We start from the raw sequence: 24,368 nt of genomic DNA, 5'->3' as shown, positions 1-24,368 counted from the left end.
TTCACATAACTGATTTATACAATGCATTTTAGTATTTTAGTTGATAAAGATAACTGGTATCTTTTTACTTTCACTTAGGAGGAATGGAAATACACCTGGACAGTAATGTCCCAGGGGTTCACAGTCTCTTTTTCACAAACCCTAAAAGCAGATTTGGAGGATATTGAGTTTTCTGCAGGCTCTATTTGTTATAGTAAATAGATAATTTGATTCTCTCTACTGTCCTTCTGAAACCTCTTCAAAGAAAGGCAGCATCTACCTATTAAAACTTTTGGCCTTAAAGAGACACAAGTTCCTGAAAAAAAATTAGTTTGCTCAAACTCATGTTCAATGCTTAAGCTGCCTGACTCAGAGCAAGGACTACATTCGGACCCAGACTGACTTCATTGCATCCTGAACTTCCCCAAACCTAAAACTAAGTGCAAGTTAATGAGGTTTTCTTGGAGGGCTTGCTGTCAAAATTGGATTGCAGGCTTCTCTCTTATGGCTCAACCTCTGTCTGCTGTATGGAAAGAAATGACATACTTGATTCTAGGATATGGAAAGATCAGGAAGACAGCTTTTGGGACTTCAAAGAAAAGACTAATAAAGCTCCCTCAGACATCTTAATTATCAACTGTCCCTTTTCCTCTTTGTATGTGAAGAAAAGGAATATTTTGGAGTACTCACCCAAAAATATACAGACCATCATTAACCCACAGAATATTGTCACACAGGGCTATTCCCCCCACCTCAGAGCCATTCCTGACACTACCTTTTTAGTTAAGTTCACTGAAGAAATAATCATGGGATGCCATTTAACCACCCTTGTATTTTCACCAAGGGTAAAACTGTAAATATTTATACTTATAGTCACTATGCCTTTGGGATAGTTCATGACTTTAGAATGCTAGGAAACATTAGCATTTTCTTATCTAGAGGGTGGATAAAATTAAAGACGGCTCCTTTATCCAAAATTTACTAGGTGTCGTACTTTTGCTGGCTGCTCTGGCTATTAAGTGTTCTGGGCATTCCAGACTCAACTCGCTAGAGAGAGACCAAAAGAAACCATCTCACTGTTATTTCCACCAAAACCATGCACTCTAGGAAACTAATAGCCAAACCTCTGTTGTGGTTCAAAAGGATGTTCTCCCAAATGGATAACTTGGAAAAACTGACAAGAGATACCCAACAATTGGCCCCAGAGAAGGACTAACAGTATTGGCAATCTAGTAATTGTTCATTCAATAAAAAGAGAGAGAACTCTGGTCTGAATCTAACAATTTGGCCCTATGAGAAATTCTAAAATTCTCACTATTTACCACTATACCTTTGGCATTAAACCATTAGCTTACTGACAATAACATTCTTGAACCAATATTGGTGGGAAAATATTAATAAGGAAACAAGAAACCCCTACCTCACTTGTCACATCTGTTTAAATTATAATCAAGGAAATCCTGTTCACACAAATGGGTTTCATACAGTTTCCCCTATCTCATTGTTATAAATATGCTTTAGTAATGGCTTGTGTTTTCCCCCTCCAACTGGACTGTAATTCTCCCTTGTAGACAGGCCACTGCTTCTTCGGTGGCTAAAATTCTTTTAGAAAAGATGAATCCTACCTGGGGAATTCCTCTTAAACTCTACAGTGATTAGGGAACCCATTTTACTGGTCATGTGCCTTGACAATGCTGTGTTGTTTGGCTGGTTTGACAACAGTTTCATTGTACATATTGTCCTCAATGTTCAGAGTCAAATATACTAATGGCACTACCAAGACTCAACTTGTAAAATCTGTAGACCTCCCTAAATACCCTGGCCAAAATCATTGTCATTGGTCCTTCTAAATCTCAGATTCACTCTGAAACTCAGACTCTCACCCTTTGAGATAATTCCAAGATGTCCAATGTACTTGACCCCCAATTCTTTTGACACACAGTTAATACAAATATACTTAAACATTGTAAAGGTCTAATTGCTTCTGTAAGAATAACCCACCACCCTTTACCCGAGAAATCTTTTCTCAGTGTAGACTTTAAGACTTTAAACATCACACCTTGCAACCTGGAGATCTTGTCTATTGAAAAGACACCTCCATGAAGGATTCTTTTGAACCTCACAAGAAGGGCCCTTATCATGTATTGCTAACTGATCCTTGTGCTACCAAACTCCAAGGAATAGACTCTTGGATTCTTGTGACCCATCTAAAGAAAGCACCAAACTCTGACCAGACCTACACACCATCTGGTGAAAGTAAAAATTTCCCAGAATTGAAGCAGCAGACAGCATCTGATGAGAAAGCTTCCCCAACATGTCCAAACCAGGTCTGTCTGCCTTTTCCTTACTGTTTGCTTCTTTTTTGTGGAAAGAAACTGCCCTTCTTCACATTTCCCAAATCCTTGAAAAAGGGGGAATCAGAATCCACATCATGACCCTGTGACAATTTTCCACTTGCTTTTTCTGAAGGGTTAGAAGGGTTAGAAGGGCCAGAATTCACAGTCTTTCATCTGAACTATTATCTGACTGGATTGTTATCCAAATTTGCAAATGTATAGGCTGTATTATTGGTTAATTGTTTCCAACATTTTTTGAGATACTAATTTATTATATCCTTGAATGTTTGCTATTTTTGAAATTAGTTCATCAGGTATTGCTTCATATTTGTACCTACATTCCGTCTTTCCAAATGCACTTGGTTAATTCTTTCAGTGAACTCTTGCAGTATTTACTATTTTGCTTTCAGTGCCTGCTTTAATCTGGGACTTCCAGGAGGCAAACATGACTCCAGGCTTTCCTCCATAAGAACTTTTCTCCCCTAAATTGGAGTAAGTGCCAATAAATATTTTCAGTTGGGTACTTTCTGATCTAGGATCCCAGGTTAGAACCTTCAGACAATTTGGAATTGTTTTATTACTTTTGTTCTGTTTAATTACTTTAAGTTTTCTATTTTGATACCTGTCAAACTTTTGTAAAAATGACGTACCCAATAAAGTGATCTTCAATGTTTATGATCTTAATAAATATGGACTATGGATGGGAAGTACCTGAACGTTTTTCCTCCTCACCTCCCTTGTCATCTAAACATGGTCATAAGTGGTTTCCAACTGCTTTTGCATTTACCTTCTTATGTAGAACATGACAACCAAAAAGGTCCATTCTGGCACTGAGGGATAATACCACTAATGTGGTAGAAAACCTGAATTTTGATCAGTGATGGTTCCAGAGAAAGATCTTGATCAAAAGTGGCAGGGCTGGGGGTGGAGGGATGTGAAAATTATCAGAGAAATCTCACTTAAGTAGAGTTGGGAGGCTAGAGGGTGGCCCATACCACTCAGTATCAGTTATAGGAAGAACTGAGTATCAGCAGGACAGAATTAACAAAGACCTCAGCAAGAAAATATATACATTGAATCTATAAGAAATGGACTACCCTTGCAACTCAGCCAATGAGAAACTATCATCACCCTGAACTGTTGGCTTTTAACAAAGGACTTTCATTCAAAACACCCCCTCCCAACTTCCTCCTTCTCTATAAAATAACATTTGTTTGTTAGGCTTGCCTATGAGTCAGCAGCAGTGAGGAAGAGGACACAAGGGGGGATATTAGAAGGACAGCAGAAGTCTCTAGACTTCCTTAATGCCAGGTTGGCTGACTACAGAGTTGGTTAGGGGTTAAACCAAATACAAGGTTACAATGACATTCCCTATTGCTTCAGAATATATTAATATAGGAGGTAGCCAGGTATTGGGAGAATGCATAGGTCTAGGAAGTTGCAGTGACTGGATATATTAGCACACCAAAAAAATAAAGTTTGAAGTGTTTGGAGGAGATTAGTTTTATTATTTATAATAAGGATGATTCAATACATTTATAATTAAACCTGAACTTATTTTGTTTCACTTAAATCCATGTGAGAATATTTTTAAGCTCTTCTTCTGTTTTTGAATGACTTTTTTGTATTTAGGTCAGAACAAAAAATAATTCAGGCATCTGAGATAACCCACTACCAAAATATCTGTATCTCTGCTATACTGCTTATCACAATTTGCTGCACATTTAGTATTCTCCTAGTGCCCCAAATCTCAAGAATTTTAAGAACAGAGACCCAATTTTATTCCATTCTGCTTTTAAAGATTTACTTCTTTGAAAGGGGTGGGGGAGACAGAGCACACAAGTGGGGGAGGGGCAGAGGGAGAGTGAGACTCTCAAGCAGACTCCCCCCTGAGCTGAAATCAACTAACTGCATTTTCTTTATTTAGGATAGTATGTCATATATACTAAGGGATTAGAAACAAAGTAAGAAAAAGCTTGAATAAGAGTATAGATAGACTATGGTAATAGCTGGCTCAATAGCTTGCTGTTGTTTTAGTTCAATCATTTAACCTCTATAAAACTTAAATTTTCTATTTATGAAATGAGTAATAGAGTTATTTTCAAGGAATCTGTGACCAATAGAAACTATAAAGAGGAAAATTTAATCTCATTGTAAGAACATCCGTAAAAATAACTTAAATTCCCTAAGAGCTCTATTTGTCCATTTCTAGAAGCAGAGTACCTAATTCAATTGAAGTGGTCAAACACCGTCTTAATGAGCATTTGGTAGGAACATTGAGCATTGAAAAGAAAATTTCAACACTGGAAGAATGGTTAAGGTAAAAGTCTTTTCCAACATGGCAGTTGGTGATAGCCAACAATTCTTCCATGGGATTATTGTAGCACTGCAAGGTTTTGTGCATAGCACAAACACTTCAGTAATTGGCCCTACTTCCAGTATTGCCTCCAAGCGGTAATTTCTTTGCATTCCATTTTACTCAAATTCTAGGTGGCAAAAATATCTTTTCTACTTCCTGGATTAGTTGTAAGGATAATAAGTTTCAACAAATGTTGAACAGGAGTAGTTACAGAAGAAAACAAAATGGTATTATTCAATGTGTTTCAGTGGTGTTCGCTACTGTGCCCTACTGTGACATAAGTCTTAATAACTCAACTGTATAGATTATCTCTTGCATGTGAGAGACTGTTTGGAAACCAACAAGTCACCATCTTTTGAGCCTGATGCATTCCTGACTATGTTTGGCTACAACTGAAGCTAGCTCAGAAAAATAAGGGTATATACATGCAATAGTTTTTCAAATTGTTTATTTACAAGTTTTTCATTGTTTCCAGAGCATAGGATCTCAGAGTTAGAAAGCACTTCAGTTTATGTGGGTTTCTCTCTCATCACTTACCACTTTATCTAAAAATAGGTAATATTGTCCATCTTTAGGCATACTGAACTAATGAATGCTCCTTTAATATATCGCATTGGTCAGCTATTGTCATGATAATGCTGCATGACAAAGCTACTCAAATTTAGGAGCCTGAAGCTACTAGTATTCATGGTTTTTCTACTTCACCAGTCTGTACGGTGGTTAGAGCAGATGTACTTTAGGCAATGAGTTTGCAGGACTTTGTTCTAGTCTTTGATTTGGGTTTAGGTCTGTTCCATGTGTATCCCTCCTCCTGGGACCAAGGGTTACCTGCCTCATCTTTGTGCATAGCAGTGCCTCTTAAAAGACTTTGACTCAGAACTAGCAGGCTGAATCATCTGCCTATATTTTATTGACCTGAACAGTGACATGGCCAAGCCTATACCAATGGGAAGGAGAAACATCCAGCTATCCATGATTACATTAATACCCAATGTGGCCAGGTAAGTGCTCATACATACTTGTAGACTTCATGATAGAAATACAAAGGATTTCACTTTCTACCAAAGCATAATTCTAGATGACTTTTTGGTTTTAGTATTTCAGTTGTTGCAAATATCTTCTTTTATTGAGTGAAATGTAACCTACTCAATCTTCTTCCAATTAGGTTTAAAAGTTCCCCTGAAAAGAAGTATATTTTCCCTTGGATAACATAGCTCTTTTAAGTAACTGAAATAATTTCTCCATTCTAAATAGCCCCAATGGCTTCAGCCCTTCTCCACCACCATAAGCCCATTATCCAAATGTCCCTTGAAACAAATGAATTTATCAATATATGGATTTCAAATAACCTTAATATTTCATAAATATAGAAAGAAACCATGTATGCCCAGTGGCTTATATATATGCCAGTTAATGCAGTTTTTTTAAAAACATAGGTACATCAAATAGATGACATCATAAACATTTCAATATATACATTCTTTAAGTACAAATGGAAAACAATGTAATGAAGATCTGTGCATCTATGACCTAGGTTTTCGACTGTTAACATTCTCCTTTCTTGAATCAGAACTTTATGAAACATGAATCATCACGTATGTAGTTGAAGTCGACTTTGTATTTCTCCCCATCCTGGAGAAGTAGCCATTAGCTTAAACATTTTCTAAAAAAATTTTTTTATATCCCAAGCCACAAAGTAAAATTATATATAGCAAATAATCAATCTCCTATAGACCACATTTTTTTGTGATTAGATAAAAAAAATCAATAAAAAGGATAAGAACCTATGTGAAAAGAACACTGCCTCACATACTGACTGCAGCATTCTGTTTAAGATAAATGTGTTCTCAAACCTGACAGAGGTGCATTAGAGTTTCTCATTATACAGGCTTTTGGATTTATGCTCTTTAGATTTATATATTTTTCTTGAATTTTATAGACCAATATTTATCTTTGATTTTTTTTCTATTGCAAACTGACATTTTTATACCTTAATAATGCTTTTTGCAATAAAATCTACTTTGCCTGATTTTAATACATATATACCCACTTTAGGTTTGGTTACCTTTTTACTATTTTTTTTTTCTAATCATTCTCTGATTTGTCAACTTTCTGTACTTTTAGGTCTCTTCTAAACCAAAGTAGTACAGGTTAGTTTTGTTCTTTTATTCAATACAATGCCAATGATTTACGTGACTATTTTGGGAGAAATACCATATCCATTTCCATTTATTTTGATTCCTGATAGGCTTATATTTATTATGTTTCCAATTTCTTTTTTCTTTTCAACTTCAAAATCATTATTTTTATATTTCCCCTTTACCCTCTGCTAGTTTTTAAGTTATATTTCTAAGAAATTTTTTTAAAAGAACAGTTTTAGGTTTACAATAAAGAGGAGTTTTATGCCTGGCACTTGATATGTTTATATTTCAAGATGATTATATTTAAAGTATGAAATGAAATAAAATCTCCATCCTCTTCCCAAATATACCAAGGCTTTTAAAGGTTTTTACTCTGATTCCTTTTGTCCATTTTACTTATAAATGCCACATAGTATTTTAGTCCTATATTTTTATATACACCAACAATGCTTTCCTCCTCCTTGTTCTTATCTACACATTTGTAAGTTAATGTACTAGATAATACTACATCTTGGTTATGTCACCCATTCCACCTAACTATCTTTACCATTGGTTCCATGAGTATATATATGTTAAGTAAACCTTCCTTTTTTATGTCGCTAAAGTTTTTATATAAAAGCTATCACCAGATTAGGGTCCAAGACACATTTTGCACACATCTGAGGAAGAATAAACTACTCTGTTAATTTTATAATCTTAGATGACAATATTATATCTACACTTAAGTTTTTATATTTAAAAAAATTAAAGGAATGTTAAAATATTCTAGTTGGCAATAAGTTACATTTTCCTGCCAATTCTTTTCTTATTTAATTTCTCATCTGTTGCAAATTTCTTCTTGTCCTGTTTGAATTATTAAACTCTTCTTTGTGGTTAATGTATTTGAGATTAAAGCCTAAATTGGCCTCAGAAACTGGAGAGATCTAAGAAAATTACCTACCTGACCAGCAGTGTCCAAAATGTCCAAATAAGCTGGCTCATCATCAATCCTAACCTGGGTCTTATAAGCATCTTCTGAAAAACACAAGACAGAGTTTACATTCAGATATATTCAACTGAAGAGGCATAATCCATTTTTAGATTTCATAACCAAGAATTTCTAAATAGGTTAAGTAAGAGAACAAGATATTGTAGTCGAATACACCAAGTAAGAAGGTTATAACCCAGGAAAAGAATGGAGAGTGTTTCTGCTTAAAGTCAGGTTTATTTCTCCTTCATCAGGAGAATATTATGATTTGAGGAACATTGGTCATATTACCTACAGAACAAATCTTGAAACAAATTCATCAGTTCTTTTTTTCATCTTGCACTTCAAATTTACATTTCAACATCATAGTCAATGAAAGACTGAAAGCTTTTACTCTAAGATCAGGGACAAGTTAAAGATCTGCTTTAACTTTTATTTAATGCAGTACTAAAGTCCTATCCAGAACAACAAGGCAAGAAAAATAAATAAAAATCATCCAAACTGGAAGAGAAGAGATAACTAACATGATCTATAAATAGAAAGCTCTAACGATTGCATGGAGTGGGAGTGCAGTGGGGTTGCTGTTAGAACTTCTAAAATATTCAGCAGTTACAGGATACAAAAATCAAACACACTGAAGTCAGGAGTCTTTCCATACACTGATGATAAATAATTTTTTTTTTAAGATTTTATTTATTTATTTGACAGAGAGAGAGATCACAAGTAGGCAGAGAGGCAGGCAGAGAGAGAGAGAAAAGGAAGCAGGCTCCCCTCTGAGCAGAGAGCCCAATGCCGGACTCGATCTGAGGATCCTGAGATCATGACCTGAGCTGAAGGCAGAGGCTTAACCCACTGAGCCACCCAGGCACCCAATGATAAACAATTTAAAATAAAAGAAAATGTTTTCACCTATAGTAGCATCAAAAGGAATCAAACACTTAGGAATAAACTTAACCAAGAAGGTAAAGAATTGTATACCAAAAACTATAAAGTTTTAATATGTTTTTGTACTTCTTTACCTGTACAAATTTATATATTCTGGATTCTAAACATTTACCAGGAAGGATTTTAAATATTTTTTCGTATTCTGTAGGCTTTTTAACTTTAATAATGGCACTTGGTGCATGAAAGTTAATTTTTATGGAGTATAGTTTCTTTTTTTGTTCATGTTTTTAGTGTCCTAAGGATGTATTCTAAATTCAAGGTCATGAATATTTAATGCTCTGTTTTCTTCTAAGAGTTTTATAATTTTAGCCGTTGCCTTTAAGTCATTGATCCATTTTCAGTTTATTTTATTTAGCAGCTTTCTCTTTTTAAAATTGTTTTTTTTTATTTTAATTTTTTTATTTTTTCAGCATAACAGTATTCATTATTTTTGCACCACACCCAGTGCTCCATGCAATCCGTGCCCTCTACAATACCCACCACCTGGTGCCCCCAACCTCCCACCCCCCACCCCTTCAAAATTCTCAGATCGTTTTTCAGAGTCCATAGTCTCTCATGGTTCACCTCCCCTTCCAATTTCCCTCAACTCCCTTCTCCTCTCCATCTCCCCTTGTCCTCCATGCTATTTGTTATGCTCCACAAATAAGTGAAACCATATGATAATTGACTCTCTCTGCTTGACTTATTTCACTCAGCATAATCTCTTCCAGTCCGTCCATGTTGCTACAAAACTTGGGTATTCATCCTTTCTTTTTTCTTTTTCTTTTTTTTTTTTTTACAGCTTTATAAACATATATTTTTATCCCCAGGGGTACAGGTCTGCGAATCGCCAGGTTTACACACTTCACAGCACTCACCATAGCACATACCCTCCCCAATATCCATAACCCCACCCCCCTCTCCCAACCCCCTCCCCCCACCAACCCTCAGTTTGTTTTGTGAGATTAAGAGTCACTTATGGTTTGTCTCCCTCCCATAGAAGTTAAATTAGCCAACATAGCCATCATTAGTTTCAGACGTAGTGTTCAATGAGTCATCTGTTGTTTATTTTATTTATTTATTTTAAAGATTTCACTTATTTTTCAGAGAAAGAGATAGAGAGCAAGCATACCAAGAGAACACAAGCAGGGGCAGTGGCAGGCAAAGGGAGAAACGGGCTCCCCACTGAGCAAGGAGAGCAATATGGAACTCCATCCCAGGACCCTGGGGTCATGACCTGAGCTGAAGGCAGACGCTTAACCGACTGAGCCACCCAAGTGCCCCAGTTGCGTATTTTTTAATATATTGTTTGGTAAGGATATAAATTCATTCTTCTGCATATAATTCTCTTGTTATCCTTCATTTTTGTAAGGTTGGTACTGATGCCCCCAATATCTTATTTGATATTTCTTTCTTAGTCAGTCTAACTAAAGGTTTGTCAATTTTGTTCAACTTTTTGAAGTAACATAGTATCATTTTCCTCTTTTCCCTCTATTCTCTATTTACTTTTCTTCTAATCTTTAGTATTTCCATCTTTCTATTTGCTTTGGGTTTAGTCCCCCCCCCCCCCGCCCCCATACTGCTGGGGGTTAAATCCTGGCCCTACCAATACCAGCTGTCTGATTTTAGGAGGAGAAAATCATTTGGTCTCTCTAAAATGCATATTACTCATTTGAAAATTATGATAATATTTGTATGTAACTTATGGAGTCTTCAGAGGATTCAAGAAGACAATGTGTGAAATGTATCCAGCATAGTGCATTGTGTATAGAATATGTTTTATAATGCTGTACGTATGGTTTTTGTTTTTAAGAAATTTGGACTCTATCATAACATCATTATCAGATATGGATTTTGGGATTCTCAGTGGGGCTGAAATGTGGCGAATAGATTTTAACATGGGAAACTAGAAAGATTACATTTATTTCAGTAATCTAGGTGAGAAAAGATGGCGGGTCTATATTATAACAATGGCACTAGGGTGGAAAAAGAGCTGGCAGATTTGCAAGGTATTTAGGAGGTTGAACCTGTAGCACTTAGTAATATATAGAGAACAAGGAAGAAGGATGATGCAAGAGTAGCTCTCCAATTTCTGGCACTTGAAGGTGGGCAGATAGCTAGGATGTTTACTCAAAGAGGGAGGAAAGGAGGACCACCACAAATGCAGCTTAGAAAGGACTTTGCCATGTCTGTATCATGGAAGTGGAAACAGTGAGTACCTTGGTCTGAAGCTCTGGGGAGAGATCTCAGAGTCTTATTTCATTATATCCAAGTCTTCCCTCATTTTTTCCAATCGTAATTGGAAACATGGTTGGACCTCCTGAGCCTGAAATTCAAACTTCTAGAATCTGGCTATAGCTTCTCTCTTATCTGCCATTTATATTGTAAGTAAAGAGCAAACTGAACTACTACTAAAAGCATTTAGAACAGCGTTGAATTTTGGCACCATTTCAATACTTATTCATACTGTTGATTGTGAATCACAAATGAGTTATTTTCAGAAACTTTTGGTTTACAAACTAGTAATGGTCAACAAAGGAGGTGCTTTTTAAATACACAGTATTGAGCACCTCCCCCAAATTAGATTTTCACTAGCTGCTAGAGATATGAAGATAGACCCACACACACACACACACATGCCATCATGGTCTCTACTCCCAAGAACTTAAACAATCACAGTGGAAGACACACAAGCATGCAATGAGATGTTAAGAAGAACCCTCAACTCTATGGTCAAATAATCTCTGACAAAGCAGGAAAAAATATACAGTGGAAAAACGACAGTCTCTTCAATAAATCATGCTGGGAAAATTGGACAGCTATGTGTAGAAGAATGAAACTTGGCCATTCTATTACAGCATACACAAAGATAAACTCAAAATGGATAAAAGACCACAATGTGAGGCAGGAATCTATCAAAATCCTAGAGGAGAACATAGGCAGTAACCTCTTCGACATCAGCCACAACTTCTTTCAAGATAGGTCTTCAAAGGCAAAGGAAACAAAAGTGAAAATGAACTTTTGGGACTTCATCAAGATCAAAAGCTTCTGACAGCAAAGGAAATAGTCAACAAAACAAAGAGGCAACCCAGGGAATGGGAGAAGATATTCGCAAATGACAGTACAGACAAAGGGTTGATATCTAAGATCTATAAAGAACTCCTCAAACTCAATGCACACAAAACAGATAATCACGCCAAAAAAGGGCAGAAGACAGGAACAAATGCTTCTCCAAAGAAGACATACAAATGGCTAACAGACACATAAAAAAATGTTCCTTATCATTAGCCATCAGGGAGATTCAAATCAAAACCACGTTGAGATACCACCTTACACCAGTTAGAATGGCCAAAATCAACAAGACAGTAAACAACAAGTATTGGAGAGGATGTAGAGAAAGGGGAACCCTCTTGCACTGTTGGTGGGAATGCAGGTTCGTGCAGCCACTTTGGAAAACAGTGTGGAGATTCCTTAAGAAATTAAAAATAGAGCTACCCTATGACTCTGCAATGCACTACTGAGTATTTACCCCAAAGATATAGATGCAGTGAAAAGAAGGGCCATCTGTACCCCAGTGTTCATAGCAGCAATGGCCACAGTCACCAAACTGTGGAAAGAACCAAGATGCCCTTCAACAAACGAATGGATAAAGAAGATATGGTCCATATATATATACAATGGAGTATTATGCCTCCATTAGAAAGGATGAATACCCAACTTCTGTATCAACATGGATGGGACTGGAAGAGATTATGCTGAGTGAAATAAGTCAGGCAGAGAGAGTCAATTTCACTTAACTTGTGGAGCATAAAGAATAATACAGAAGACATTGGGAGATGGAGAGAAGTGAGTGGGAGGAAATCGGAGGGGGAGACAAACCATGAGAACCTGTGGACTCAGAGACAAACTGAGGGTTTTGGAGGGGAGGGGGTAGTGGGTTGGGTGAGCCTGGTGGTGAGTATTATGGAGGGCACGTATTGCATGGAGCACTGGGTGTGGTGCATAAACAATGAACGCTGGAACACTGAAAAAAAATTAAATTTAAAAAAAGATTTAAAAAACTTATAGGGCATACAGCCTGCCCCTTTCTAGGAAATTCATTCCTTATGACTGTGCTCCAGAAATAAAATTGTGAGAAGTCTAACTAGGAGGATGGTCAATCTGGTGTGAGCAACTACCATCCATCCTGTAACACTGTTCACTATATGTGCAACCACACAATCTATTTTCCATTCCACTGCTCTTTGTACTTTCACTGATCTTCCTCTTACACAAGAGTTATCTGGTGGATTTTTTTTTTTTAAATGCATGGGGTTGTTTTTCCATTTCATAGGGAAATAAGAATAGTTACTGTGAAAAGGACGCTATGACCAGAGAATCACATGTGAGTCTTTCAGATTTCATGTTTGTTTATTTAACTCAAAGGCCCCAAAAGGAGCCTGCTGAGGCCAGGAGCATGCTGAGTAATCCAGAGGAGAACTGCTCTTTGTGATTATCTGGGCCCTAGATAAACCCAGCACATGAAACATATATCAAATAAAAGCTTCTCCTGGGATTAGAAAACCCCTTCAAAGAGACTTGATGTGAATTGGCTGGAAATTAAGCCAGGCCTTCTATCAAGATTTCTTTCTCTCTTTTAAGATGTGTCTATCACAGTACACATTCCAGTGTTGTGAATCTAGGTCACCTCCCTGGCCTCCATAGAAACTAATCCCTTTCATTTCCTTCCAATAAACAATCTTCCCTCCTGTTTCCATCCATCCACTCCCTTTGAGACCTCCCATGTAGAAATGCAGTGTCAAAAATACTCTTTTGAATACATATAAACACCTCCCTGAATTTCAATCATCCGCCTATAGATGCAACCCTGGAGTGAGCTCATTTATCTTCCAAAGCAAGAGGCCAATGTATACAAAGCCTTATCGGGCAAAAATAGTAGCAACTGCCTGCTATGTTGTCTGCACTGGAAAGCACAAGGGAGCTAGATTCTTAGAGGCATCTCTAAAATTCCACCTTAAAATGCTACTCTAAAAATTCGTTTGAAAACACTGGTGTTTGAGATCGTGGCTTCTTTTAGGTCTTCTTCACTTCCTTCTCCAGAATTTTACAGGAGGAAATCACCAAAGAGCTGTATTAAAGTCTCACATCCATCAGTAAATGTTGGTGTTACAAGGGGCCAACCACTTAATCTTACTTGTAAGATGGAGTTAATAGAACATGCTAGTCATTGCATAGGAGTTCTAGAAAGATCAACTAAAGTGGACTATAAAATGGTAGAAGGAAGGAAGGATGGATAATTCAAACTCAAGGCATATTATGTAATAACTTTAAAAAAATATTGCTTCAAGTTAACCATAAAATCATATTAAAGCTAAACCACTTCTACTTTGGCCATTTGTATTTACCCGTGCAAGAATGTTTCTCCCTCCAACAAGTAAGTCAGAGGATTTGTTAGGACAGATTTACAATAATCTTCCTCAAAAATAAATGCTCATAATTAAAAAGCCTTATGATGTTCTGAATAATCGATACAAAAAATTCCTTTACAGAATATATTTAAATATCTTTAAAATATGTTGTTGTAAATATGAAATTGGGATCATTTAAAGCCACAATATGTAACTGAGAAAGAAACATTAGGTTATTGTTGAATTTTCACTTGAGGACTTTTTAAAAAAAAATCTTAGGATACTATGGTTTACTTGAAAACTTTAAATGTATTATAAAACATTTAAATGGCACACTAAAGAAATGCTTCTGTGACTCTGAAGTAATATATATCACTAAAATATTAATCATCAACCCAATTCTTTAAATAATATAAAGGATCAGATTCATATCATTTATAACTTTCTCAAAGAATTTCTTAAATCATCCTAATTGGGTGTTTATATGTGTATAAAGCAGAAATATCTTGGAACAAAGTGCACTGCAAACTCTCTCTTGAACAGAAAGGGAAATCATGGCTGTATCAGTATTGATACAAATCTAATGTATCAATATGTGCTTAAGTATATAATCTGTGTTTCACATGCTGATAGGCCCAGGATCTACCATGTTGACAAAGACAATTGATTTCTATCCATACAGTTTGAAATCTTGGGAGAATACATAAACAGGCAATTGCACTGTATTGTAATGAGTGTTAACAGAAGTGTTTGAAATGTGCTTATTTAGAAAGGCAGAAGACACCCAGCTGAAGTTGAGCTAAGGTCAGTCCTCCAAAGAAGCAGATAGAAAACAGGGTTTGCAAGGGGGAGGCCTGGTAAGAGGCCAAGACAGGCAGGGAATTGCATGGACTGTAACACAACGCCTCCTCTTGAAAGTAAATATTCAGTGAAATCTATTAAAGGTGTATATGCCTGCTGGATTTGAAAAAGGTTCTGAAAACTGGCTGAGTTTAGCTTCAGAAAAGCTTCAAAATGAATGAGAACACATTTTCCTACCATGGCAAGAAAAGCTGAAGATAGAGGTGTCATTAGAAACTAAGTCCTGGAAATTCATGGGAATTATAAGGCAGAATTTAGATTTTTTTTTTCTCATGCTATAAAATTGAGGACTGAGCCAAGGACATCTGTGAGGGGTAAGGGTGCTGTGAGGATACTGGAGTTACACAGCAACTGAAATCTTCCCTACAGACATAGAAGCAGATTCTAGTGGGATAGTTCATACCAATTAGCATTTTCCTGCTGCTCCCAGGGAAATGTCCAATGCCACTGCTCTGGGAAGTTTAACTCCAAGGGAGACAATCACATGCATTCTATAGGGTCCTCATGTAGATTTTCTATATCAGACCTTTTGAGGTGGTACAAGCTGGAGCGTTTCCTTTGGAATCAGAGGACACCTGGAGATTTGCACCTGCAGAGGGCCACTACTGAGAGAGGCCATTCCAAACAACAGCTTCTCATAGCAAGGATAAGCCAACAGAGAAGTCTTTGAAAAGAGGTAATAGTCCTCTTTAGACCTGTAGCCTGGCAAGAGATTGAGGAGACAGTAGCAAGATCCATGTTCTTTCCCAAAACTGTCATCTACAGAAAATATTTCAGGACGTCCACATCCTTTCAATGTTAGAGCCTTCTAAATCTTTCCTTTCAGCCAGATAGAGAGGTTCATGGGAAACTGGATTCTTCGGCTGTCTTCTGTTAAATAGAAATGAGAGGTAAAAGGATTCAGCTATACCGACATTGAGCATTTCAAGTGCTTTGTATCTACCTCACTTCTCCTTATGGAGTGAGGGAAAGAAAAGAGTAGATGTTCTCCTCTCCCCAGCTCCTTTAGCAAGAAATGACATCTCGTTTCTACCTTTCTTGCCCCTATTTCCCATCAACATGATGGATGGCTACATGATCCTAAGGCCATGATCTGTATAATGGCCATCTCCCAGACTTTAAATAGAATACATTTATATACAGACTATCTCTTCACAGAAATAACTAGCTTTTATGGTTAGAACAATTGTGGGAGTGCCACAATTGATGGATACCTCCAGAAGGGTTCCATGAACTTTTGGAGCCCACAGATACAATATGAGAATATCTGGTGGCAGAGGTTTAGTTTATACCAAGACCCTGGTTTCTGGGAAGGGGAAATAGATATACTTTTCCCTATGCTTCCTGCTACATACAACATAAAATCATGAAAATTATTTCTAGAACAAGCTTAAGACAACTCTGAAAGTTGAAAAGGAAAAGGCAGCCTGGCTAAAAACTTCAGGATCTAAGGAATAACCCAGTGGTGAGTTCTCTGGGTTTCCTTTTTGCCTCACAGACTTGAACCTGAAAAAGCTGGAAGCCTGGAAACACCAATGGGTACAGACAAAACAAGAAAGCCCAGAGAAATGAAGCAGAGCCTAGAAAGACAGAACACATTTAGACTATAACCGATCTAACAGTGAACCAATTTAGAACTGTTCGACAAATTAAATACTTAGCTGTAAATAGAACAAAACATGTGCAGACCTTGTATGCTAAAAGCCATGTAACACTGATGAAAGAAAATTTAGACAATCTAAATACAGAGGCATACCATTTTTATGCTTAGAAGACTCAACAAGTAAATATGTGGATTCTCCACAAGTTGTGTAAAAATTTAACACAATTTCTATCAAAATCTTCAAAAACTTATTTGTATGTGTGGATATGGGCACCATTTTTAAGTCTTTTATGAAAAGAAAAAGGAACTAGAGAAGCTAAAATATTTTGGAAAGTAGCAGGAATCAGTTTTCCTGAATTCACAACTTACTATGTAGCTATAGTAATCAAGACTACACAGTATTGACACATAGCTCAATAAAATAGAATGGAGAATTTAGAAATAAGCCCTCAAAAATGTAACTACATTTTGACAAAAGTGCAAAAGTAATTTAGTGAAGGGAAGAGACTTTTCAACAAATGGTGTAGGAAAAATTAAATATCCATGGGCAAAAACAAGCAAACCTTCAGCTAAGTAGCACCCTATATACGCCAATTAATCTAAAAATCGATCATAAGCCTCAACATAAAACTACCAAACTTTTAGAAGAACCTAGGAAAAATCTTGATGATCCAGTACTATGCAAAATTTTAGACTTCACATAAAAGTTCTGTAAAAGGAAAAGTTTATAAATTAGACTTAAAAATTTTAAGACAGCTTTTGTACTTTTATATAAAAAACCCTATTAAGATTTAAAAAAAAATACTAGAATGGGAGAAAATATTTGCAAACCAAACATCTGATGAAGGACTACTATTTAGCAGGTACAAAGAACTCTTAAATCTCAAGAACAATCTATTTAGAGAGAGAATAAAAGACATGAAGAGACATTCCATGAAATAGGATACATACACGGTAAATAAGCACATAAAACACGTTCATGATCCTAGAGTTAGATAGAGCCTGGCTTCGGGCTCTCTGCTCATCACGGAGTCTCCTTTCCCTCTCCCTACCCACTGCCCATCCCCCACCTACTCCCCACCCCTTGCTCATGCTCTTGGTCTCTCAAATAAAATCTTAAATAAAATCACAATGAGCTATTACTACATACCTATCAGAATGGCTTATAAAAAAGTGACAACACTTAAGGCTGGTAAGGATGTGGAAACATGAGATTACTAATAAATTTTTGGAGGGTTGCCTGGGTGGCTCAGTCAGTTAAGCATCTGCCTTCAGTTCAGGTCATGATCTCTGGGTCATGGGATCGAGCCCTTTATCAGGCTCCCTGCTCAGTGGTGAGGGGTAGAAGGGGCTGTTTCTCCTTCTCCTCCATGCTGATGCTCTCTTACTATCTCTTTCTCTCTCTCAAATAAATAAAATCTAAAAAAAAAAAAAACAAAACAAAACAAAAAACTTTTGCAGTGTATATTTAAAAAAATATATTCCACATTTTGGGGCACCTGAGTGGCTCAGTTGGTTAAGTGTTTGACTCTTGGTTTTAGCTCAGTCATGATCTCATCGGTCATGAGATCGAGCCCCACCTTAGGATTCCTGCTCACCAACTATTTTCTCCTTCTGTCCCTCCCCCAACATTTGCACACGTGTGCATACTCTCAAAAATAAATAAAATCTTTTACATATATTCCACATCTATTTATATTCCACTTGGAATATGTAAAGCAGCAATTGCATTCTTGGACATTTATTACAGAGAAATGAAGACTTAGGTTCTCATAAAGACACACTAATTTGTTTTTGCCCAAGTTGTTTGTAGTAGCTTTATTCCTAATAGCTAAAAATGGGAACAGGTCAAATATCCTTCAGCATGTGAATAATTATACAATCTGTGGTATACCCATATCATGGAATACTATTCAACAATTTAAAAAAGAATGGAATGTTGATACATGCAACAGCCTTGATGAATCTCCACAGAATTATGCTAATTAAAACCAGCCCATTCCAAAAGGTTACATATTCTATGTTTCTGTTTATATAATATTCATGAAATGACACAGTTATAGATATGAATGACAGATTAGTGGTTGCCAGACATTATGGAGGAAGTGGGTGTTGTTTTCTCTACATAAAGAATCCTTGTGGTCGTGAAATTGTTCTGTATCTTGACTGTCTGTATCCTGATTGTGATTTTGTACTAAGTTTCAGAAGTACTACCATTGAGGGGAACTGGGTAAGGGGACATTGAATCTCTCTCTATCTTACAGTGCCATGTAAATTTATAATTATCTCCAAAAAAATAGATATATCAATATCTGCTTATGTATAAAAAGTTCCAAACTCTCAAAAACATTTTAGCAAGATAGGGATAGAAGTAGCTTGCTTTATCTCTAGTACTGAGTAGCTAAACAAAACTTAAAGCAAACATTATGATTAATAGATAAATACTAAAACCATTCACTCAGGGTGAATAAAGATGAGAATTTTCATTATAAATACTTTATGTTGGTAGTCCCACCTGTTGAGTTAGACAAAAATGTGACCAGTGTAAACAAATTTAGAAAGGAAAAATGTTGGGGTGCCTGGGTGGCTCAGTTGGTTAAGCCTCTGCCTTCGGCTCAGATCATGATCTCAGGGTCCTGGGATCAAGCCCCACATCAGGCTTTCTGCTCAGCAGGGCATCCTGTTTCCCCCTCTCTCTTTGCCTGCCTCTCTGCCTACTTGTGATCTCTCTTTCTGTCAAATAAATAAATAAAATTAAAAAAAAAAAAAAGGGAAAATGTCACCATACATAGAAAATATCTTTTGGGCTTTTGGGCATATAGAACTTTTCAAAGATTCTATAGATAAATTCATAGATTGAATAAATCAACTTAGTAACTTATTAGTAATCAGTTTTCTGGGAACAAAGTCAATAGAGGAAAAAATCAACATGCAACAGAATAAGTGAAATTATGGTATTAACATAACATCAAAAATATCAAATCTTAAAGAATAAATCTTGCAAAAGTTTTGCAAGTCTTCTTAGGAAGTTGTAAGATATTATGAGAAAAATTAAAGATGAAAAATAACTAGAAGTATATGCATGTTTATGAATTGGTAGTTTAAATATTTTAATGAAGTCAATTTTCCCCTAATTGATCTATAAACACACATCAGAGTTGGATGGTGGGGGCACGTGGATAGATTCACCAACTAATTCTAAATTAATATGGAAATGCAAATGGCCAAAAATAGTTGAGACAATCTCAAAAAAGAACATAAGCTCTACCATATATCAAGACTTACTGTTAATCTACAGCAATTAAAACAAGGTGATATTAGCATACAGAAAAATCAACTGACAGAATGAGAGCCCACATACTAATGAACACTTTTTTTTTTTTTTTTAACAGGACAGAATTGGCATTTCAAAGCAGTGGGAAAAAGAAAGTATTTTCAATAAATAGCATCATCCAACAGGTATATATATTGAGCAATGGAGGCTGACTGCTATCTCACAATATACATAGAAATCAATTGCAGTTGGTTTGTATGTAAATATGCAAAACAAAACCTCTCAGAGATACTATAGGATAATACCTTCATCATTTGGAGTGGCAAGACTTTTTTTTTTTTTTTAAGGATTTTATATATTTGAGAAAGAGGAAGTAGGGAGGGAGGAGAAGAGAGCAGGAGCAGTGGGAAGAGGCTGGGGGAGAGCGAGACATAAGCTCCCTGTTAAGCACATAGCCCCATGTGGGGCTCTATCTCAGCAACCTGGAATCATGATCTGAGCCAATGTCAGACACCCAACTTACTGAACCACCCAGGCATCCCTGGCAAGACTTCTTAAAAACTAATATGAATACTAACTATAAATTGAAAGGCTGACAAATTAGAATACATTTATTAAAATTGTGAGTACATTAAAACAACAGATTGGTTTATCAAAGGCACTATTAAGAGAAGGAAAATATAAGCCGTGGTGTGGAATAAAGTGTATGTATCAACAAAAGACTCATACTCAGAATGTTTGAAGAATTTCTACAAATCCTTCAAAGAGGCAATCTCCAAAGATAAGTGGGCAAGACACTGGGGTTTTTAAGTAATCATATTTATTTTATCATTAAGCACTGAAATTGTGCTTAATATATATTTTCATTATGTCATTTAAATCTTGTAATAACCACATGAAGAACTATTCTCACCTCCAGTTACAGAGAAAAAGTTAAAGTTCATAGAAGTTATGTCATTTGCCCATCATCATACAACTTGTAAAAAGCATGCTATTGCAGAGAAATTTTCACTTATTCATTTATGAATACTACTACTAGGAATACAAAGATCAGTAACACATGGCCCTTGTCCTTAAAGGAGGACACAGTGGAGGTATAACTGAGTCCATTTGGGTTGGAGGTTGGTGAATAGGCAAAGACTTCATAGGAGAGCTGACCCTTGGGCTATCTTAGAAGTTACCTCACTGATAAGGGTAAGGAAAAAAAAAAACAAAAGTATCCTAGATAAAGGGCAAAGTATCAAAAAGAGTATGAAGTCTCTTCCTCTTCCTTCCCTTCCTTGGGGGTTAGGAGGCATTGATGGTGACACCAGGGGTTGAGGAGATAAGAGGATAAAAAAATACAGAATGCTTTACAAATGTTCTCAAACTTTCCAATTCAAAATTCTTTTTTTTTTTTTTTCTTCTAGAGAGAGAGGGAGAGAGAGCAAGCACAGGCAGACAGAATGGCAGGCAGAGGCAGAGGGAGAAGCAGGCTCCCCGCCAAGCAAGGAGCCTGATGTGGGACTCGATCCCAGGATGCTGGGATCACGACCTGAGCCGAAGGCAGCTGCTTAACCAACTGAGCCACCCAGGCGTCCCTCCAATTCAAAATTCTTAAATGCAACTTCAAATTTTAAAACTGTTCCAGTTCTAACTAGAGGGTATTATACTAAATGAATTAAGTCAATCAGAGAAAGACAATTATGTGATCTCTCTGATACGAGGAATTTGAGAGGCAGGGTGGAGTGTCATGGGGGGTAGGGAAGGAAAAAATGAAACAAGATGGGACCAGGGAGGGAGACAAACCATAAGAGACTCAATCTCTGGGGGAAAAATTTGAGGGTTGCTGGGGGGGTGAGGAGGGGGAGGGATAGGGTAGCTGGGTGATGGACATTGGGGAGGGTATGTGCTATGGTGAGTGCTGTGAATTGTGTAAGACTGATGAGTCACAGATCTGTACCCCTGAAGCAAGTAATATATTATATGTTAATTAAAAAAAAAAAAGATTCCTTACCATATGGCTTATAATGCCCATCTCCATTTAAAAATCTACATAGCCATTTGGTACTAGCAGAACAAAATACAGCATGGCCTAGGAAACTTACTAATCAAAGTTAATTTATTATCTATTTTAAAGTTAATTTATTATCTATTTTCAAGTCCAAGTCCTGCAAGTTCATCTCCTTCTTTTTTTCAAAAATTGCTTCTTGAACATATATTATGTGCCAGGCACTGACTGGATACAGCTGATAAAAAGCAGTTGTAGTTCCTGTCCTTCAATGTAGAGAAGGGGACAAATAAGTAAAATGAAACCAAATGTATAATTATATATTGTGAAGAATATGATGGAGGAAATTATTAGGACAAAAATATGTAATAGTGGAACAATTTACCTAGACACTATGAAAAGAGGAGAATTCTCCAATAAATGTCTCAGGACATTTAACCTGAGAAAAAGCATGAGCCAGAACCAGCCACATGATTTTCCAGACAGAGTGAGAGCATGTTTGACATCCTGGTTTGGGAAAGAATGTTTTGTATCTGAAGAAGTAAAAGGCCAGGAACCTGAAAAATAATGAGAACAGAGTACCAACAGAACCAGGTAAGTTTTCAGTAGGCAGAGATTAGATCATAGAGGTTATACCAGTTAGGTCAAAAAGGACCAAACACCCACTTCAAAATGGCTAAGTGAAAATGTGAATGTATGAACTCATATAATGTAAAAACTTTTGGAAATAGCTCCCTTTAGATAAGGAGGATTGATTGAAAGTTTCCCAGTATCTAATTTCTCTTTCTTCTTTTGGTTCTATGTCCTCATATGGGCCCTTTCTCCTAGGTTTGTGGGACAAAAGTATATCCCTTTCCCACTAATAAAAATCCCAGAATGGAAAAATAAATAAATAAATAAAATTGTTCCAATTCTAGTAAATGTAAAAGTGAGCACTTTTCAGATGGCTGATAAATTTAAAGCGTGCAGCCTTATTAATCATCAGTAAAAAAAACAGGTGAAAAGTATAGGATGCAAGTGTTCATACAACAGAATAGCAGATTTAAAAAGCTGATGATACCATAAGTAGTACACTGGGGGAGCCATGGAGAATGCTAATCTACTACGGGGGTGCATAAACAGATTACGGGGGCCGTCTAATAAACCTCCTTAGACCTGTAACAAGTGTTGCATGGACTTGTTGGTCTCAATTCTCTGTACAGGTATTGCATTTGTATACCCTTACCATGACCTCAGGATGGATGAAATGTACTTACCCATTCTTGGAGTTTAGGCCTGATCATGTGACTTCCTTTGGCTAATGGGATGCCAATGGATGTGATGTGAGTTGAGGCATGACATATTCATACGCAGTGGGGCTCATGTTTTTGGTTCTTTTATCAACATAAGAATATGCCCTGAGATACCCACTGGTTTCAGAAGATATCTATCAGTCAGAAGACAAGCCATTCCACTAATGTGAGAGGGAAAAATACAGTTTTTGTTTTTATTTGTTTTCTCCCCAGATTAGGGCAGTCTGTTATAAGCAATTGCATTCATCAGGAATATATGCACATGTGCACAAAAAGCATGAATGAAAATATTCAAATCAGCTTTATTCATACTATCTCTAAACTACAAATAACTCAGACTTCAGCAGTGGTATAATATACAAATGAATTCTAGTTCACTCATACAGTGGACTATTTTCATACAAAATTTAGACAACTACAGCAGACAACATGATTGAATCTTAGAAACCAGTTTGAAAAAGCTAGACATGTTTCCATTTATATAAAATGGAAAAACAAACATCCAAACTGAACTATATTTTTGGAAAGTCCTTTCTTAACCAAGGTGGATATCATTTGGATATTTACTTTGTGATAAATCATTGTTTTTCTATATTTGTATTATATCTTGTTTTTTAAGAAAGGTTTTGAAAAAGGAATATTTTGGGCTCAAGTGCAAAAAAGGAGAAAATAACCAGTTCCAGTTCTCTGACTGTTGATTTTGTTTAATGTAAGTAGAGAGTTAGGGGTCCCTGGAAAAAGATATAACTTTCTTGACATAAAATTCATTTTAGACCCCTAGCCATCTTGTGATTTCTGCGTGACCAGTACTAGTTGCCCAAAGGACATTTCTTGCAGAGCTTCCTGAGATATACAAAAGAACAGACCCCAGTAGATAATGATTTTAAGGGAACAAAAGAATGTAAGGGCAAACAGCCACTACCAGGCCAGGAGATAATCTAGTCATAACAGGAACAATAAATCAGTGGTCAAACTCCCAATGCTGGTTGTAAAGCAGACTGACCTGGCACATATACTTGAGTTACCTTTGGAGAACTTAACACCCTTAGAGCTCTCAAATACCAGACCAACTCAAGACAGAACTGATGATGTTGACCCTTGCTGGCCATCATGACCTTGACCTGAATTATCACCTTAAGAAGACTTTTCACCCAATTCTATGCTGAACTCCCTCTTTGGCATGCCCCTTCATGAATATGTATACACTTAGCTTAAAATTGCCCCAGCTTTGTTG

The 24,368-nt window shown here is 36.6% G+C and overlaps 1 protein-coding gene across 2 annotated transcripts in view; it reads right to left on the bottom strand.

Annotated features, from left to right (window-relative positions):
* The window catches only part of RIT2 (Ras like without CAAX 2), a 382,038-nt gene that overhangs the window by 241,534 nt on the left and 116,136 nt on the right, over positions 1–24,368 (bottom strand). For both annotated transcript variants that reach the window (XM_047698584.1, XM_047698585.1), the window contains exon 3: positions 7,756–7,829. In XM_047698584.1, coding sequence (XP_047554540.1) covers positions 7,756–7,829 — 74 coding nt within the window. The remainder of the gene's footprint in view (positions 1–7,755; positions 7,830–24,368) is intronic.

The sequence above is a fragment of the Lutra lutra genome, chromosome 12 (assembly GCF_902655055.1).
Source record: "Lutra lutra chromosome 12, mLutLut1.2, whole genome shotgun sequence".
Classification (NCBI taxonomy): Eukaryota; Metazoa; Chordata; class Mammalia; order Carnivora; family Mustelidae; genus Lutra; species Lutra lutra.
The sequence above is the reverse complement of the archived record's forward strand: the minus strand, read 5'-3'. Positions and strand labels throughout refer to the sequence as shown.